The sequence below is a fragment of the Engystomops pustulosus genome, chromosome 4 (assembly GCF_040894005.1).
Source record: "Engystomops pustulosus chromosome 4, aEngPut4.maternal, whole genome shotgun sequence".
NCBI classification, from domain to species: domain Eukaryota; kingdom Metazoa; phylum Chordata; class Amphibia; order Anura; family Leptodactylidae; genus Engystomops; species Engystomops pustulosus.
This window is the reverse complement of record NC_092414.1, coordinates 208969124-208989247: the sequence shown is the minus strand read 5'-3', so window position 1 is coordinate 208989247 and position 20124 is coordinate 208969124. Positions and strand designations below refer to the sequence as shown.

At 42.7% G+C, this 20124-nt stretch overlaps 1 protein-coding gene across 1 annotated transcript in view; it reads right to left on the bottom strand.

The window, feature by feature from the left end:
• Positions 1 to 3087: 3087 nt before the first annotated feature.
• The window catches only part of LOC140128563 (complement C3-like), a 63792-nt gene continuing 46755 nt past the window's right edge, over positions 3088 to 20124 (bottom strand). The window contains exons 30-42 of the mRNA XM_072150261.1: positions 19684 to 19847; positions 18438 to 18596; positions 18272 to 18331; positions 16582 to 16672; positions 15578 to 15629; positions 12090 to 12177; positions 9298 to 9387; positions 8183 to 8288; positions 6929 to 7018; positions 6731 to 6814; positions 5487 to 5570; positions 4183 to 4318; positions 3088 to 3229 (exon numbers count right to left, since the gene is read on the bottom strand). Coding sequence (XP_072006362.1) covers positions 3088 to 3229; positions 4183 to 4318; positions 5487 to 5570; positions 6731 to 6814; positions 6929 to 7018; positions 8183 to 8288; positions 9298 to 9387; positions 12090 to 12177; positions 15578 to 15629; positions 16582 to 16672; positions 18272 to 18331; positions 18438 to 18596; positions 19684 to 19847 — 1346 coding nt within the window. The remainder of the gene's footprint in view (positions 3230 to 4182; positions 4319 to 5486; positions 5571 to 6730; positions 6815 to 6928; positions 7019 to 8182; positions 8289 to 9297; positions 9388 to 12089; positions 12178 to 15577; positions 15630 to 16581; positions 16673 to 18271; positions 18332 to 18437; positions 18597 to 19683; positions 19848 to 20124) is intronic.

The window sequence follows — 20124 nt, the reverse complement described above, 5'->3', positions numbered from 1 at the left end:
AACTCTCTGGACCCCGAATCTGCCGGCTGCGCTCCATTTTTCATTGTGTATGTACAACATCCTCATCCACCTCTCCCTCTTGCTGGGAGCTCTGATGATCCTGCCACGGAAGAATTGTTCCGAGATCTCAGATCCATCTGGGAGGAAACATGTCAGTCTTTACTCCGGGCATCCGCCTGCACCAAAACCCAGGTGCACAAGAAGCCCAGGCCTTATCCAGTCTTTTCCCCAGGTAAAGTATGGCTTCTAGGTACGTCCGTCCGAAGATTCCCAGCTATAAACTTGGTCCTCGATTCCTGGGTCCATTTGAAGTACTGAAGCGCATCAATCCTGTGGCGTATAAGCTTCGCTATCCTCCCTCCATGCGCATCCCGAACTCCTTCCATGTCTCTCTCTTGAAGCTAGTCATTCTAAACCGCTTCTCTCAACAATTGCCTCCTCCTGCTCCTGAGGCTCATTTCACCGATGTTCTTCCTTCAAGCGGTTCTTCCTTGTCAACTGGAAGGTGTTAAGGCCAGAGAAGAGATCCTAGGAGTCCGAGGATAACATCTTGGACCATGGCCTTCTGCAGAAATTCCTCCAGTCCAAGAAGAGGGGGAGGCGGGAGGGGGAGTTACTGTCCCGGGTGCTCCTGAGACCCACGTCCCAGGTTGCAGGTGCACCCATGCTCCCATCCACGCACTTGTCCCTGCCTCCTAGGCTTCCGGAGATTTAAAGGGTCAGCACGCCAATAATTTGGGACCATCTGGGACAAAGTCCTGCCTGTGGAGCGACCTGGTGGAACCACGCCGTAGCAAGTCCAATCCACTTTGCGGTGGCTCTGGTGAAAACTGTGAGCCCTTTAGACTCCCAGGTGTCGGCTTAGGTCATCGTCCGCGGTGGTACAAAGGATCCAATACCGCTGATACTGACAGTATTCTTATTAAACACTTCAAACAAAGAGAACCATACCTAATAGAAGATCAATTTAGACTGATTGTATTTCTATCATTGAGACAGGATAGGGATGTCTCCCACAGCAAAAAGTGTAATCACTGAAAAGATAACTTGTAATATAGCATTAAAAATCCATTTGCAGTTACCCCTGTCATACAGATAAACACTTTGCAGTGTCCTCATCAACATGTGAGGCCTCTCAGTGAGGAACACTGCTGATTCAGTTACACTTTTTGTTGTGGGAAACATCACTGTGCTGTCTCACTGACTGAACTATAATCTGTTAATTTGATTTGTCTAGAAGGTTTGAATCAGGACTGAGATATAGAGTTTGAGAATTTTTACATAAATCATTTATTTTATTTATACAGTCAGTTGAGAGGTTTGCCTCAGGCGGCACTTTGTATTATTGCTGAGAGGGCGGCACATCAGGGAGCTGCTTGGTCATACGTCAGCTGCTGATGACTGCTTGGAGTGCACAGCAACATTAAGGCTACATTCACATCTCATTATTAGCATGGAGCAGGCGCATACTGTAACACATCCATCATGGATTTTTAGATCTATGTCTCTGTTTTGTGGCATGTATGTTTTATTCATTGCTTTTATATTCATGTCATCTTGATAAAGTATGCACAAAATAGAGTAAATATCCACCTGTCTTGTCCATAGAGATGAATGTATACACCCAAGCTAGATAGCCTGCAATCGGCAACAAGAGCCACGTGTTTTACACTGTGTACATAGGATTTTACAAATCTGATCCAAACACCCTGCTGGGAAGTTAAATGTTTAGTAAGTTTGGAACTTCGGAGAGTCTGTTTTTTTCTTGTAAGGTTACTTGCCAAGTGAAAGTGACAGATTTGTGCCTGCAATTGATTCATACTGAGGCCCAGAGCGATAAACCCTTTCTCGTGACATTTCCGATTCTCTTGCTCCATTCAATGGTCATTGGATTGGTGGAAATAGCCGGGGACCACGCTAAGTCATCTCCTGCACTCTCATATAGAATGAACGGAGCAGCAGGACGCATGCACAATCGGCCCCTCCGCCTCTAGAGATATAAACCCTGGTTCTCCTGATTGGTGGGAGATAGTAATTAACCATTAATCCCGGAGGTCACGTTCTCATCTTGCATTTACGTTGCAAATCAATATCAAGCACATCGAGAAGGAGATACTCTAGAACGCAGATGCAATGAGACCTTTTGGGCATTTGGGAGCCAGGAATACGTGTTAGTCATTCCCAAACACAAGTATCATAAGTTACTCCCCCTGATGTTCCTGAATTTCATTTCTCAACACAATTTAAATGCAGTATGTGTATGAGGCCTTCAAGACCATAGCTTTATGCATGGGAAAGAGGGGCATCAGTCCACTTTTTTGCCCCAGGCAGCAGAAGAGCTTAGTGCACCCCTGTATCTGGGGGTGTAGCTACAGCTCAGGTTAATAAGCTTACACGGAGCTGCCCGAATCTTATAGACTGCAGTTACATACATTTCAGGGAAAATAATAACAAAGCTGTATTTTATGGGTCGTCCAATCAGTGTCTTACGTTCATGAATAGTCAGAAGTGTCTGTATGTTTCATGTATAGTATCTGACCACTATATGGTCACTTTATGGCATCAATGGTATTTTTAGCAACTGTATAGTGGTGGCAACCCCCTGACTCGGACCCCCACCTATAGATTGTTATTGACTACAGTTACAACCAATTATAATCTTTTCCATTGAGTTTTTTTTTTTTTGTGGTATCAAAGTGGAACATGATGAGATACAAGATATGGATGGCTACATATGTTTGGTAGGTCACCAATCATCTTCACTTGTCACAACATGGAAATGTATTGGAGTATACCGTCCCACATGTAATCTCCAATTCTCACAGGACCTTCAACTCCACTCTATTATCATCCACTCTTCTCACAACATCTCCAGGACTTCTCCCGTGCATCCCCCATACTCTGGAATTCTCTACCAAAATGTGTCAGAGTGTCCCCCACTTCCAAACCTTCAAATGTGACCTGAAAACCCATGAAAAAAACAATCTGCAACAATTGGACACAAAGACTATTTCTTTATAAAGTAATACAAAGCAGATACAAAGAGAATGTGAAAATAAAGATGGATTGATGGGTAAAAAAAAAAAATTAGTTGGCACAGCCCCGAAACGCCAACTCTTCTGTAAATGAGGCGAAATCTTCACAGAGTTGATAATATTCATCATCCTGACATTCCCGTTGTGACGGCCACATCTCAATCCAAGTGTCACTGGTGATTATGTAGGAATATCTGTAAGGGAATCAAACAGGTGAATTATCAGAAGGACACAGATAATATCTCAGGGGTGGCATTACAGGGGGTTTCAGGAATTCAGGACAACCAACCAATGGATCCAGGCCAGTGGTGCCAAAGAAGAAGGTGTAATTACTGTGTCCTGCTCTGGCTCCATATGAGCATGTTATGATATTTCTTCCTCCCACGTATCTTTGTCATTACCTCTTATGTGCCCTGGTCAAGGAGACCACCGGTGGCAAGAAGTTATGGCATCAGCTTCAGGCAAAGAAATCTGCCAGGGCAGGGTAAATACACTGGGGGTAATTTACTAAGGGCCCGATTCGCATTTTCCCGACGTGTTACCCGTATATATTTCCGATTTGCGACGATTTTCCCTGTATTGCCCCGGGATTTTGGCGCACGCGATCGGATTGCGGCGCATCGGCGCCGGCATGCACGCGACAGAAATCGGGGGCGTGGCCGAGCGAAAACTCGACGGATTCGGAAAAACCGCCGCATTTAAAACAATAAAAGTGTCGCTTGGGACGCAATTACCTTCACTTGGTCCGGCTTGGTGAACTCCAGAGCGTTCAGATGCTTTTCAGCGCAGCAGCGCCACCTGGTGGACGGCAGGGGAACTACCTTGATGAATCCCGGCCGGACCCGAATCCACCGCAGAGAACGCGCTGCTGGATTGCAAACGGACCGGGTAAGTAAATCTGCCCCACTATCTTTTTTTGCCATTCCTGCCCAGGTTATTCTTATATTCTACTAGATATGTGATGATTTAGTCCAATACAATGAGAAATAGAAAGTCACAAGTGATGATTGTGATGTCAAGACTTGAATAATGAAAAAAGTTAAAAAAATATAATGTTACATGACTATGGGATGTGACTACCTGAGATACTGATTCTGAGATTTTTCTCATGTGCCGTCATAATATTCTTATCTCTACAACCACTTACCCAGAGCCGGTGTTCCACACATCCTTGTACACTCCCCAGATCACATAGTCTCGGCCGATCACCAGGTTTAAGGCATCTTTACATTTGATGTGAGCAATAAAATTACGTTCATCATCAACAGACACTTCATCTGTACCTGCAGATATAATGAGAATGAAGGAGCATAGACTGGAAATATAAATATAATAACATGTATTTATCAGTTTCTACAATATAAATATTTTCAAACAATTCTAGATTTTTAACTATTAAAAAAAAAAAGCCGTAACCAATGAAAACTGCCCATTGGCATTACATATTGGGGCCCGATATCCTGCATGTGTCGCTTCCCCGCACAGGTCCATCGGAGTTCACCTTCTTCTTCCAGGTGCATGTAAGTGCATTGTCTTGCGACACAATTTAACAGTTTAATCCTCCGGTCAATCCGAATCAGTCGGACCATCCGACGGCCCGACCCCGATTTCTGTCTCATGAAAGCAGCGCGTCAGCTCCAAAATCCGATCGAGCACGACACAATCCCAGTGCAGACAGCTATTAAATAACTGTCAAACCACGCTAATACCGAAAAAGAAGAAGAGTCCAACAAAAGTGCAATTGCTGACCCTTAGTAAATGAGCCCGATTGTGTGTTCTATTACCACATGGAGATCTTCCAGCATCAATGGAAGGGTATGTGGGGTTTACAGTTGATCTTCGGCATCCAGAGACTCTTTGTTTTATCAGAGCCAGAGTTCTGCCCTTACCTCCACGACTCATGTCATCAAAAAATGATTTCCACAGTCCCAGGACTAGACATAATGGGGCTTATTTAGTAAGGGTCTGCGTGCGCACTTTCTGACTTACCAACGTTTTCGAGAATTACAAGTCGTTGACAGGTATTTAACAGGAGTCTGAGCTGGGAGTGTGTCGCAGGCAATCGGGTTTTGGCACAGCTGCGCTGCTTCCATGCAACACAAGTTGGGGGGTGGGCTGTTGGACGATCCGACTGATTCGGACTGAGCGCGGGATTTAACTTTCAAATTGTGAAAGACAATGCACTTACATGCACTGGGAAGAAGAAGGTGAACCATGTCGGACCTGAGCAGGGAAGCGACACATGCAGGATATGGGGCGCACAATCTTAGTGAATCGCGGCAGAGTGCATTATCGTCAGACAATGCACTTTCAGGGAACTTCGTCGGACAGGTAAGTTAATGTGCCCCATGATATATCAAAGTAACTGTTACACTACCGGAAACTCCATTTAGTTGGATGATAAATGAATGTTTTTGTAACGTGGCCTAAAACATACAACGTGTAACTTACCGATTTTAATGACTTCGATCATTTTCATGACGTAGATGTTGTAGTTATTTCCCTTCTGAATGTCGGTCAGTGTCGTCTTAAAGACTGGAAACAAATTTTACCAATAGTTATGAATTCATTTTTGCATGTTTTAACCTCCCGAAAAATAAAATATCAATAAACATTTCCATAAATTTGGTAAATAATCTACTTCCATTTTGTGTTTACAGCTCCCATGCAGAGCTATGTGTCTCTGGGGTTTCAGATGACGCCTGGTGTAGTCTTGTTATAAATCGTTCCATCTGTCTTATATTTTTAATTGCTAAAAATTATATTTAAAATAATATATATAAAAATAATTTCTGAATGGAAGCGATGGTGTCGTTGTAGTGAGAAGAAGTAGTGGTTGTACGTGAGCTCTAGAACCTGAGGGTAGAGATGTATGAAACATGTCTAGAGACCCCCCTACTACATGGATGGTAGGATAAGCCTTTTTCTGACGTAGCTTTTAATTTGGCTTCTTGTGGTATCTGAGTGGCGATGAGCGTTTCTGTTAAGGTTCTGGTTTGGCTGAGTTCAGCTGGATCCAAACCTGAAGGTTCTGTTATGGTTCAGGTAGCGATCCCGAAGTCTCATCCCCTCTGTTCAAAACATCAATTGGTGCAGGCACCAATCATGGAAGTTACCCTTTAAATGCCACTGGCAAAGATGATGACATCACAGAGAGTGCCGATCCTCAGGAAAATGGCGGCATGTTCGCTGGCACTGATCACAATTTTATAAATGCCAGTGGATTGTGTCCCAGAATTCCATCAAGAGTCATGACTCCCCAATGACATCACGGGGAGTGACAATCTTAGCGAAAATGGTGGCACCTACTACATTTAACTGCCACCAACAGCTTTGCCAGCAGCATTTAAAGAGTTAACATCTGCAATTGGTGATCAATGTGCGGGGTCAGCCTGAAGACTAAGCCCAAACTTGTGGCTGAAGTTCAGGGACCTGAACCCACAATATTCAGCATAGACCTGACCACCGATCCACTCATCACTAACTATGATGTCTGTGGCCCCAAGCAATTTCATTGGCTGCATTTTGGGTAAATAAGCCCTTGCTTGAGGGGTATAATTACAATGACCAATTTTCATATGATATACATAAAATGGTGAAAAAATAAAAAATATTAAATGAAGTTTACTATATCAGATTGATGAATTTTTTTTTTTAAATCTAACAATTTGATAATAAAATTATGAGGGTCTCACCATAGTCCACACTGGAGTTACAGGCTCTTTGTATCCGAACAAGGGCATTCAGATTTTTCAGTTTTTGCTGCATAAAGCAATTTGCTTAAAGAAATAGGGACAATAAAAAATGTTAAAATATGAAAACGTAAAAAAATAATTTGGAGAAAAACATTTATGGCTCCTCCGAAATCCCTGTAAATGATTGTGTCCCTTCACCTTCTGCACAGCGACAGACTTCTCCGGTACAGATCTTCCCCAGGAGTTTGCTGTCTTCCGACACGTGGTAGAACTTAGTACAACGGTTGTCTATTGGGTAAATAAAATTACTTCAAATTGAGTTAAAATTCTATTTCCAGAAATCATTGTAGAGGGCGACTGATATTCTTATGGGGTCACAAAAACCTCTGATTTTAAACAAAGCCAAACCCCCCCATTCATTATATCATCTCTGAGCCAGGAAAGTGAGACCGGCCACATATGTAACATTACACAATGACTTTTCTATTACATGTTGCCCGCAGTTAGTACTCTGTCTACAAGCTGCCCGCAGTCAGTACTCTATGTACAAGCTGCCCGCAGTCAGTACTCTAGGTACAAGCTGCCCGCAGTCAGTACTCTAGGTACAAGCTGCCCACAGTCAGTACTCTAGGTACAAGCTGCCCGCAGTCAGTACTCTAGGTACAAGCTGCCAGCAGTCAGTACTCTAGATACAAGCTGCCCACAGTCAGTACTCTAGGTACAAGCTGCCCGCAGTCAGTACTCTAGGTACAAGCTGCCCGCAGTCGGTACTCTAGGTACAAGCTGCCCGCAGTCAGTAGTCTATGTACAAGCTGCCCGCAGTCAGTAATCTATGTACTGACTGCCTGCAGTCAGTACTCTAGGTACAAGCAGCCCGCAGTCAGTACTCTACGTACAAGCTGCCCGCAGTCAGTACTCTACGTACAAGCTGCAGCAGTCAGTACTCTATGTGCAAGCTGCCCACAGTCAGTACTCTATGTGCAAGCTGCCCACAGTCAGTACTCTATGTACAAGCTGCCTGCAGTCAGTACTCTATGTACAAGCTGCCTGCAGTCAGTAGTCTATGTACAAGCTGCCTGCAGTCAGTACTCTATGTACAAGCTGCCTGCAGTTAGTACTCTAGGTACAAGCTGCCCGCAGTTAGTACTCTAGGTACAAGCTGCCTGCAGTCAGTACTCTATGTACAAGCTGCCCGCAGTTAGTACTCTATGTACAAGCTGCCCGCAGTTAGTACTCTAAGTACAAACTGCCTTTGAAGAGTTTACACTTGCAATTGATGCCCGCACAGATTTTGGTTAATAACAATGATGGGCTGAGCCGAAATCTAAACTTCTGGCCTAAGAATGGGCTTTGGGACCCGACTCTGGAATGTTCGGTACAAATAAAAAATGTTTGGGTCCAGTCTTAATTAATTATAAGTAGTTAAATGAGATTTTGTGAGTTGGATCCTACTTGGTGTGTAATAGTCATACACTGTGACCGATCCAGGCTGGATAAGTCCAACTTCAAAGACCTGATGAAGGTAGAATTTCACACAGTCCTCCTCCGCATGGGAAATCTATGAGGAAATATAAACGAACAAAGCAACTCAAAACATCTTTATGTAACAGAGGATGAGGATTGACCACAAACAGAATGCAATCAATGTGTTTTCTTGTCTGTGAGAAGGATTAGGAGACCCCTGGCCCAAGAGGTGGAGCTCAAATTTCTCAAATCAGTACCTTCCAACTTATCCACACATACAGTGCTGTAGAGATAATGGATAGGCATCAACATGGCTTGGGAGGGTTGAGCTTTGGTGTGGACCTCGGTTATAAGTTCTACTATATAGACAGTACTGCAGAATTTTCTGTGGATATGCTACAGAAGACCACCAGTAAAATCATTCTCAAAACTTGTTCTGCCTTTGTCTATGATGGCTCCCTCCACTTTATGTGGCTCCCACCTATCACAGCTTGGCCCCACCCTTCATGGGGTGTGTGAAATGGTGACATGATCTGCAGTGGCCCACAAAGAGCTCACTGCTAAATCCACAGGGACAGCATTTTGGTAAGGACAGGAAGTGAACAGGGAGAGGACTTCCTGTCTGAGGTTTGAGAAAAAACTGAGCTGTCAATCAAAAGAGGGAAGCGCTGTTCACTGGCAGCCTGGAGCAAATGTGACTCTTCTCTCCAGAAAGTGACTCATGTCTAGTCTAATTAAGGTACAGAGCCTCAATGGCAGATAATTTTATGTGATGGGGGGGGGGGGGGGACTTCTAACCCTTTACCAGCAGTTATTACTGGTATGATGGGTAAAATTCTAGTGATAGGTCTTCTTTAACCAATAATGTACTAAATTAGTTATTTATGCCACAAAAAAATATAATATTATAAAAGAATAGTTAAGAAACTAAGGGACATCAGATGAGCTGCCTGGATAACTGTATTACATCACAAATAATCAACTATCCTCAGCCTAAAAGGACAAGTCTCCTAAATCAGAGGTCAGAATAGAAGTTGATTCTACCAGAGAAATTGTCGTAAACAAGACTCCCCCGACCCCCCACCACATGGAAATATTCTTACCCGGTCCAAGTACAGAATCAATGTCCCCTTATCAAATGCTTCTTTGTTGATCTCAAAGCTGGAGATGTATCGGTCCACTCCTTTCTTCAGCTGTAAAGGAAATTTTCACTTCTTAAATATTTTTAAATCCCATCATTTGATGTCAATGTAAATTGGGAGACGTCTATGTGCACTGGGCTCATTTTAGAGATTTTTTCTCCTTTTTTTGAAATTTCAAAAAATTAATTTTAAGACTGACTTGATTGAATTTACAATTGGATTTGATTCAATTTGAATGATAATTGTCCCGGCTGTCCTAGAAAGTCTTGTATGGTGACCCTGAGGTTGTCTTAGAATACACACAACTCTTTTCAGTCCTTAAAAACTATTGTCAAAAAAGTGAGGGTCATTAATGACTTTGGGAAAAATTGAAATTCAGCAAGGATCATCAATGACTATAAGGAAACCTCGAAATTCAGCAAGGATCATCAATGACTATGGGGAAACCTCAAAATTCAGTGAGGATCATCAATGACTATAGGGAAACCTCGAAATTCAGCGAGGATCATCAATGACTATAAGGAAACCTCGAAATTCAGCAAGGATCATCAATGACTATAAGGAAGCCTCGAAATTCAGCGAGGATCATCAATGACTATGGGGAAACCTTGAAATTCAGCGAGGATCATCAATGACTATAGGGAAACCTCGAAATTCAGCGAGGATCATCAATGACTATAAGGAAACCTTGAAATTCAGCGAGGATCATCAATGACTATGGGGAAACCTCGAAATTCAGCGAGGATCATCAATGACTATAGGGAAACCTCGAAATTCAGCAAGGATCATCAATGACTATGGGGAAACCTCGAAATTCAGCGAGGATCATCAATGACTATGGGGAATCCTCTCAATTCAGCGAGGATCATCAATGACTATGGGGAAACCTCGAAATTCAGCGAGGATCATCTATGACTATCGGGAAACCTCGAAATTCAGCAAGGATCATCAATGACTATGGGGAAACCTCAAAATTCAGCGAGGATCATCAATGACTATAGGGAAACCTCGAAATTCAGCGAGGATCATCAATGACTATAAGGAAACCTCAAAATTCAGCAATGATCATCAATGACTATGGGGAAACCTCTCAATTCAGCGAGGATCATCAATGACTATGGGGAAACCTCGAAATTCAGCGAGGATCATCAATGACTATCGGGAAACCTCAAAATTCAGCAAGTATCATCAATGACTATGGGAAAACCTCAAAATTCAGCGAGGATCATCAATGACTATGGGGAAACCTCGAAATTCAGCGAGGATAATCAATGACTATCGGGAAACGGACAGTGGCCTCTGGTGAGAAACAGCTTCAGTACAACAAAAGTTTTTTCATGCCATTTTAAGTTGAATAATAACCCAGAAGTCACCCTACCTTCTCCGGATGCCTACACTGCTGGTATGAGAAAAAGCTACGGGTTATGTCCGTCCTCTTTGTATATTTCTTAGCTGTGAATTAGCAGCCACAATTTTGAGCGACCTTTGTGGTGCACTTTTAAAATAATTTGTTAAAATTCAAACTTATTGCAACATCTCTGCCCGGTTGGGCTTCACCACTATCCTCTGTTTCCATAGAGCCCTTTTACCAGAAAGGCAGTGTTGTTTCAGCTAAAAATATCAATTCTCCAAAATGGACAAAATGTACTTTGATTCTCTACCTGGTATCCAGTCAAACTAGACATGTCCTCTATGTGGACCGCTCCCTACAGCATCCGGCCAAATTGTGGCGCTTGCGCATTAGGCTCTCCAGCTAGCAAGCGAGATGATGTAGGGGAGGGAGGGGTTATACTGAGTCGATGAGAAAGAGTGGCTTGACACCCCCTGTAGATGACTCGCCCAGTTCAACTCACTAAATTCCCTGCCTGAATACCAGGTTAGGGAATCAAAGTGCATTTTTTCCATTTTGGAGAATTGATTTTTTTTTTCGTAGCTGTAACAACAGTGTCCTTCTGGTATAAGGGCTCTTTGGGAACCTGTCATAACCAAATTTGGTCAAAAGGGTGGTGACGGGTTCCCTTTAAAAGGTTCCACCCCTGATTAGTGCCTCGAACAATCTCGTGGGTTACCTGAGCATTAAGAGAACATTCAGCTCAAGAACAAATCTTAACGGTCTAAACGTCCCCCCCTTATTTTGAATTCTATCTCGCACTAGTCTGAATGCTTCCATATTTCACTCCTGACTGTCTCAATTTTTTTTCTACCACACCCACTTGTCTCCTGATAATTTTATACTGGACTACGGTTGCTTCAGTTAGTTGTGCTGGACCTATCCTTTCTCTGTTCACATTCCTAACTTGCTGGTCTGTTTGGGTTTAATGTTGGGGGGGCGTGTCCAATCATGTGTTGATCAGGACCCTGATATCCCATAAGAAGTTTTTTGCCCTCTTCCTTGTTCTTGCTATAAATTTTCTCTACTGATGTGTAGTGTATTATGTATTGATTTTTTTCTGATCTTGCTCACATCTTTACCTACTGCTTGACTTTTGAGTAGTCCTCCTGTGTTTTGTTTAGTTCCGTTTTTGTATTTATGTTTCACTTCGCCCAGTTATCACCAACTATCACTAACTAGGTAGGATTGGCAAGTAGATAGGGACAACTGGGAAGGTTTACTGTTAGGGCTCACCATCTCTGTCTTTCCTACTTTTTTCCTTGGTTGTATTTGTCCTGTCAGCAACATTATACTTGAAACTTTTAACACATTTTGATTTCTGCAATTTCTATTTGCTAATCTCTATCTATTTGGAACTTACCTTTTCAAGACTCTCTTTATCTGGTTCAAAACCGGTCATCATAGAAATATCTAGGATGGACATGGTGGCATCATAGGTCTTAAGAAATCTGAAAGACAGTTTGTTATATGAGAACTATGTCTACATCAAATCCCTCCATGTTCTTCATGATGAGTGAAGGATTGCAATGTTATGTTTTTAAATATCTTTTTATTGTGTTTTTATATAATTATATAACAATTAATTAAGCAATTTCTCATATAAGTACAACAACAGTGCTGAGAAATACACAGTAGTAAAACATATTAGCAAACATTCTAACCTGGCAAATAGACACAAAAAATGTAGATGTAGACTTTGACTGCAGGAAAGGTCAAAGTTCTATAGGGAAGGAGTGTATATGTGGCTAGGGAAAGAGGGTATATAGGGCGGCTTTGGGCAAGGAGGGGATGAAGAAAGAGAAAGATGGGGGTAAGATATTCTCCGATGGGGTCCCAAGTACCTCCGTTGGACCCCTCGTCGCTCCTGGAGATTAATGGAACAGATGGCCGTGCATGACCGTTCTGCTCCATCACCGGCACTCTGCATTCTCCATTAGCTCCATGGAGAGGAATGGAGCAGAACTGCCATGCACCGCCGTTAGCTCCATCAAGACGGAGGTACTTGGGACCCCATTGGAGAATATTTTACCCCCATCTTTCTCTTTCTTCATCCCCTCCACCCCTCCTTTCCCAAAGCCGCCCAATACACCCGAAATTGTTTATTTACTTGCTTGGTGGAAAAACCCCTTTCAGACTGGGTGGTCTTCCAGAGATTAGAAGGAGCTGCATCCAGTAGAGAAAAGATTATTGCATTATACTGAATTAGATGAAGGTTGCCTTGGGGGAGTACAAGGAGACGAGATCTTTAGGAACTTTTGATGTTTATGTAAATGCAGAAAGGAAACTACTCAGAGGTGGCAGATTTCAGAGGCTTTATTTATCTAGTGAAGGAAGGAGGAGGACGTTTCCAATCATCGGTGGGGGATTGAGGTTTTAACAGTGAGGATTAGATCCATCCAGAGCTGTCTGCTTAAGTGAGTGTTGGAAAGTGGTTGGTAGCTTCAGGAGAATGATCTGGCTGTTAGTTGGTGGGAGCCAGGACAAACTTTTTGTATGCTTTTTTCAGTATGGTGTTATCGTGCTGCAGCTCCTCCATATGTGCCTGATTGTTGGCAGGGTATGCTTCTCGTTTGCAGACAAAAAAAACAGGAGTGGCTCTGGCAATGGCTTGGAGAATGTGAGGCTACAATTTCATATAAAATCCATCTTCTTTATTCAAACATGTAAAAAAATTATGTTTAAAAAGCAATCCATCTAGATGGCAAAATGCACATGTAAAAGTGACGCATTTCGAGTGATATCACCTCGGTGGATTTTGTGAAGTTAACTATGAAGTTTGAAAATCGGAAAACAAGGGGAAAAGTGAGTTTAGTGCTGGAATTGAAGATTAGAATGAATAGGTAACCCACAAATTCTGCTGTGTGATGGGTAGGACCACTAACTGATATCCCTTCTATTGAGTTGTGTTGTCTGACACAGAGGACATTTTCACGATGATCAACAGACTTCATTCTTCTTTCTTTTTGTAACCCAGCAACTCTGTATAGTAAAGTATGGAATCCAGTCACACTGATTGGTTGTTTTTAAGATGAGTCGCATTCCCTATTTAAACCTCCCCAGTACTCACCAGACCAGTGCTTCTCCTACACAGAGCGGTTCTCCGCCATTTCCCTAAGCGCCAGCGCCTGCACAGCGGCCATGTACGCCTTGTCACATTGCAGACTGGTAAGCACGGTATATCATTCTCTTATACAGGTCTACTCCACTCTCAGCCTCTCTGCATACAGGTTGGCTAGTCCTTAGTCACCTCTGGACTGTTTTTGCAACAATGATCTCTACATCTGATCCCATATACCCAGTGGATAACTGAATATTTAGAGATAACATACTATTTTAATGCCCGGAGTAGGCTTTTTCTGGTTGATGGACTTACCTGTTAAAATGTACTAATTGTATATACCGTATATACTCGTGTATAAGCCGAGTTTTTCAGCACAAAAATGTGCTGAAAAACGTCCCTTCGGCTTATACACGAGTCATACAGTCATAAAAAATATTTAAAAAATAATAAACTTATATACTCACCCTCCGGTGGCCCCGACGTGCAGCGCTGCTCCCCCAATGTCCGCGCGGGTCCTCTTCTGGCTTCCGCGCCCGTCTTCTGTCATACTAGGCGCCGTCCGGGGGAGAACAATGGCAGCGCCCAGCACGAAGTTAGAGAAGAAAGAAGACGGGCGCCGAAGCCAGAAGAGGACCCGCGCGGACATCGGGGGAGCAGCGCTGCGCATCGGGGCCACCGGAGGGTGAGTATATAAGTTTATTATTTTCTTTTAATGCTGGGCTGGCTGTATATTACTGTAGGCAAGCTGTACTGGGGGCAGTGCTGTATACTACTGGGGGCAGTGCTGTATACTACTGGGGGCAGGCTGTATACTACTGGGGGCAGTGCTGTATACTACTGGGGGCAGTGCTGTATACTACTGGGGGCAGGCTGTATACTACTGGGGGCAGTGCTGTATACTACTGGGGGCAGTGCTGTATACTACTGGGGCAGTGCTGTATACTACTGGGGGCAGTGCTGTATACTACGGGGGCAGTGCTGTATACTACTGGGGGCAGTGCTGTATATTACTCGGACTGGCTGTATACTACTGGGGGCAGGCTGTATACTACTGGGGGCAGGCTGTATACTACTGGGGGCAGGCTGTATACTACTGGGGGCAAGCTGTATACTACCTGGAGCAAGATTTATGCTACTGGGGGCTGGCAGGCTGTATACATACTGGGGGGGTCTGTGACCAATGCATTTCCCACCCTCGGCTTATACTTGAGTCAATAGGTTTTCCCAGTTTTTGATGGTAAAATTAGGGGTTTCGGCTTATACTCGGGTCGGCTTATACTCGAGTATATACGGTATGTATATATTCATGTCTTCTAAATCTCAATTCTTTGACATAATTTGTATCCACATAGTCATATGTCTGTTATTTACTTTATTGCAGTGTCCGATGAAGGTCAGAGATTGACCGAAACGTCACACCACTGTTTTTGTTTGCAAAATAAACTTATACTCCAATCAGTGTGACTGGATTCCATACTTGCTAAGGGGATTGGGACCCTATCCAGAGCACCTGAAAGCGTATTCATAGGTGTGCGGTACGACTCCTAGACACTCTGTGTAGTAACATGTGATCAGTCTTTAGTTTGTAAATTCTCAGGTCATATTTACCGACCCCTCAACCAAAAGGGAAAACTCCTTGCAAATCCTTACCAAGAGCCAAAAGCAGATCCTTGTACATTGGGGAGCGATGACTTTTTGTGTCTCACATAAATAAGTATCATTGCTAATTATCGGTATGTGAGATGTAGCCTCTCATAATATAGAATATAACACATTATAGCACATACCTTGTACAAATAGTCATGGACACAGTGGACTTGGCTCCATCAGGTTTCTTTGCTGTTTGAGAAATTGTAAAAAAAAAAATAATTTTATTGCAACATTTAAACAGGAAGTCGGCTTAAGGGCCCATGCACTTGTACGTGCACCCACCTAGCCATGGCCGTGCGGGCACACGTCGGGCCTGATGGAGAGGAGGAGAAGCAAGCTCTTCTCGCCCCTCTCTATAGAGAATAGTAGTGCACAGCCGTTCTTAAGGCGAAAGATAGAGCACACTCTGGGGCAGATTTACTTTCCCGGTCCATTCGCGATCCAGCGGCGCATTCTCTGCGGTGGATTCGGGTCTTCCGGCCATTCACAAAGGCAGTTCCTCCGACGTCCACCAGATGTCGCTGCTGCACTGAAGTTCCCCGAGGTCCGCCGGAATGCACCATCCTATACCTGGTGAAGGTAAGCGCGCCCCCCGATTTCCGTCGCATGCATGCCGGCGCCGATGCGCCACAATCCGATCGCATGCGCCAAAACCCTGGGGCAATACAGGGAAAATCAGCTCAAATCGGAAATATTCGGGTAACACGTCCGGAAAACGCGAATCGGGTCCTTAGTAAATGACCCCCTCTATCTTTTTTGCAGCCACAGCATGGTACGTAAATACTTTCTTGTGCATGAGCCCTCAGGGAGAGAAAAAATTTAATATAATGTATCCTACTCAAGCTTCCCTTTCTAGGTGCAAAGTCTTGTTTTACTCTTCTATTTTTGTTACTCTGGTTAATAGATTTTGTGATAAAAAAGACTTTTCTTGTCTTGTGTTGTGTTCTGGTTGGCCTTTTCTTGTGTTGTGTTCTGGTTGGCCTTTCTCATAACAATATGCAAGTATCCAAACCATCTATTGTCCTCAAAACAGATGTGGGCTTTTACTGATACATTTCTTTTTTTCATCTTTACATCATTATGTCTATAATAAATTTAAGATCACAAAATAACCAAGAATCAGATGAGGCGAGTATCTTACCATAAGGTTCGTCCTTTATGGTCACAGACAGGTCAAAATTGGTGCATTTCTTTTCCTTCTCTGTTTCCAGGGCATAATAAACAGATAAGACCTGGTGGTAAAGTGAACAAAAGCTTGTTAAAGGAAATCTAGCACCAGGATTGTAAACCAAGCACAATGACATGCAGGTGTGTGCCCCGTCTGGAAGGATCTACTTTACTCTTTGGTCCTTGTGCCCTCGTTTTTTTTTTGTTTTTTTTTAAAAAAGCTTTTAAAATCAAGCAAATAAGCCTGAGTTGCTCTAGTGTGCGTCATCTCAGTGCCGGTGATGTCACCTGGCTCTCTGTAATTCTGCAATCTCAGCAACGTGTAGCCGGCTATAGTGCTGAGACTATTGCGCATGCGCGGAAATTGCAGCTCGACCCCATTCACTTAGATAGGATGGAGGAGCACAAGAACTACTTAATTGGTGATTGTTAGATCATCACTAAAAAGAAGCTTGGTTTTTAGCAGAGTGATACAGTTCAGCTCAGATCAGCTGATGGGTGAGGATACTTATACTTAGTGAGGACATGTATCTTAGGGTTTTTTTTGTGTTTAATTGAGACTTTTGGCAGGTCTTTTTTTACATCTCAAGTCTTTTTTCTTGTGATTGTGCCTTTTTGATGGAAGTGTCTGGAATGAACTTGGAGGAGGGTGGGTTATGTACAGGAGTGGACACTACTGGAAATTGTGGATTGGATTGGTGAATTAAGCACCCTAGTCACACCCAAGGGAGGTGACGACACATTAAGGCTTGGTCACACTTGCCGTTTGGGATGCGTTTTCTAAAACATCACTGGAACGCATGCATTTTTCATTTTACCATGCGTTTGGCTGATTATAAAGTGTTTTTCTTCATTGTTGGAAGAGTAAGCACCTGTGTTAACATTTTCACTGATGCTTACACTTTTAGCAGTGAAGAAAAACTCTTTCTAACCATCCAAACGCATGGTAAAATGAAAAACGCAGTGTTTAAAATCGCTAAGTAAATGCCACATGTGAATGCAGCCTTTAAGCATGTCAACTAATTGTAATTTACATATTAAAACAGGGTCCAAAAAAATCCTTCCTCTGCACCTGCCATGGGCATTTGTGCCTAAAATGTCACAAAAGTAAGTATAAAAAAGTAATACATAAGTGAAAATAAAGTTACATAAGAGACAAGGTGCAGACAAATGTGTCCTTGAGAAACAACAGCAAACGTTGCAGTGAAAAAAAACAGAAAAAGGCTCAAAAAAAGATAGAAAAAACTACAAAAATAAAGATAAATATCCTCATTTGAGTTCAAAGTGGTTTACTAGAAATCCTTGAAAACTCTTTGTATATAAGGTCAGGGATGTCAAATATAAAGAAAATTGTACAAATTCTGCTCCAGTTCCTGGTTCCACCATCAACCCAGTCTTCCATTTTTCAGCTTGGCTATAAGTGGCACATATCACGGGACCTGATTTGGTCAATAAGGAGCCTCCTTAGACCAGAGTACTTTCTTCATTTTGATTCTAGAATCACGTCCTACGGTCCAAGGTAGCCACTGATTGGCCAGAGCAGTACCATGGGTACCCAGGATTTTAGGAAAATCCCTTTAAAGCCCCACAAATCATATTTTGATAATCTAATCTACAGATAGGTCATCAATATTAAAACATGGGGAAAAACATTCTTATGTTACCTTTAATGTGCCTTGACCTTTTCCTTTTGCGGTGACTATAAAGTCTCCAACCACAGATGTCTGCAATAAAAAAGTAAAATAAAGTAATGAGAATGTAGAGAATTTTTTCCCTACCCTTAGTGAGGATTTTATAGCTACTGAACCCATCACATCCCTGGATCTTTACCTCCTCTGATCGGGCCAGCAAGGCGTTACCCAGGTCCAGACGATGCGTTACAGACTGGGATCTCCCAGGAAGAGTGAAGGAGACATCCATGTCCAAGTCTTTGTATGTCGGCACGTCTATGTGATACTGAGCAAGGGCTTCAAACTGCATCATAGTAGACTAGAATACAGGGGTTATAGATGTGGCCAATACTCCAACCAAATTACATACTGTTGGACAATGATCTCATTATCAGTAGAAGTTTTTTTTATTCTAAAATGGGTATATTTTTCCAAAAAAACACAGAATGACAAAAAATAGGTAAAATATAAAACAAGTTATTATTTTTCAAAACGGCAATATTTCTAATACAGGAGATTTTCACAAGGTTCTGTCATATCTTGTTTATTTGGTACAAATATGACATCTTCCAACCCGCTCCGGCTCGTCAATGTCAGAGCTGTTAGTACCAGCAATATTTCTCTGGACAAAATTAGCACCATATGCGGAAAGTGTCACTGATATCTTAGAAATCGAAAGGCTTTTTGGGTAGAGTCTCTTTCAGACAAAGACCTCTTTAACGGGAGGAGTAGCCTATCTTCAGAGGATTACCAAGCTTACAATGTGTTTTCAGATTTTCAAATGTATTCATAAGTAGGGATGAGTGGACCCTAACCACAATGCTCGGTTCCGTGCCTAACATTGCGCGTTCAGAACCTCTACTCAAACTTCAATCAGAAGTTAGTGTTCGTTGTTGGAGTTCACCCCCACCAGTAACTCTTGCAATCAGTGCCTGCGCAGATCATGGGTGTCAACAATGTAAATGCTAATAGTATTTAAATGGTTATCACCCACAATTGGTGCCAGCAACAATTAAAGGTGCTAAATAAAGTTGAGTGGACCCATAACGTTACATGTCACTGGCAAGTGGCTTTACTTGACGCATTTAAAGGATTAACACGTGCGAATGATGCCAGCACAGACAGCAGGTGTTCGGATACTAGAACAGAACTTTTGTTCGAGGGTCAACTTAACTTGGTGAACCTGAATAGATCTGCTCGGCTCTACTCACAAGTCCACAATATCACTTTCTCTGATAGGCTCCAGGTACAGTGGCCCTAGAGCAGTCTCAACACTCGTACTTCACTGTATTCTAGTAGAAAGAAACGGGAGCCACAAAATATTGTCAATCTCCTTTGGCCAATAGCTTTGAAAAACCTAAACTGAAGTCAACATACAGTATTTTCCATTGAATTGGATGACAAACCTGCGTTGATCCCCAAACTTCGCCGTAGTATCTCTGCTCAGTGATCCATGTCACCAGGGCTCCAGCTTTTTCAAAGTCTTTCATCTTCAAAAGTGTAAGAAGAGCGTAAGAGGTGGCCTCCAGAGATAACATCCGGGAACCTGGATCACCCCAGTGTTTGTTATCTGGAATAAAAATGTAGACAAAGAAAACCCAATAAATGCAATAATAATTATAAGAATAATAATATTAATATCCCTCACATCTACAATAAATGAAGTCTAATAGCAAAATTAGTAGCCTACAGGTTGTCCCTTACTTACAGACAACCCCTAGTTACAAACGGACCTCTCTGCCCATCGTAAGCTCTGGTAAAACTCTCAAGATGATTTACAGTAGGGTGCTGTAGGGTGTCTGTAATGAAGCTTTACTGATAATCCTTGTTCTCCTAACAGCCCAAAA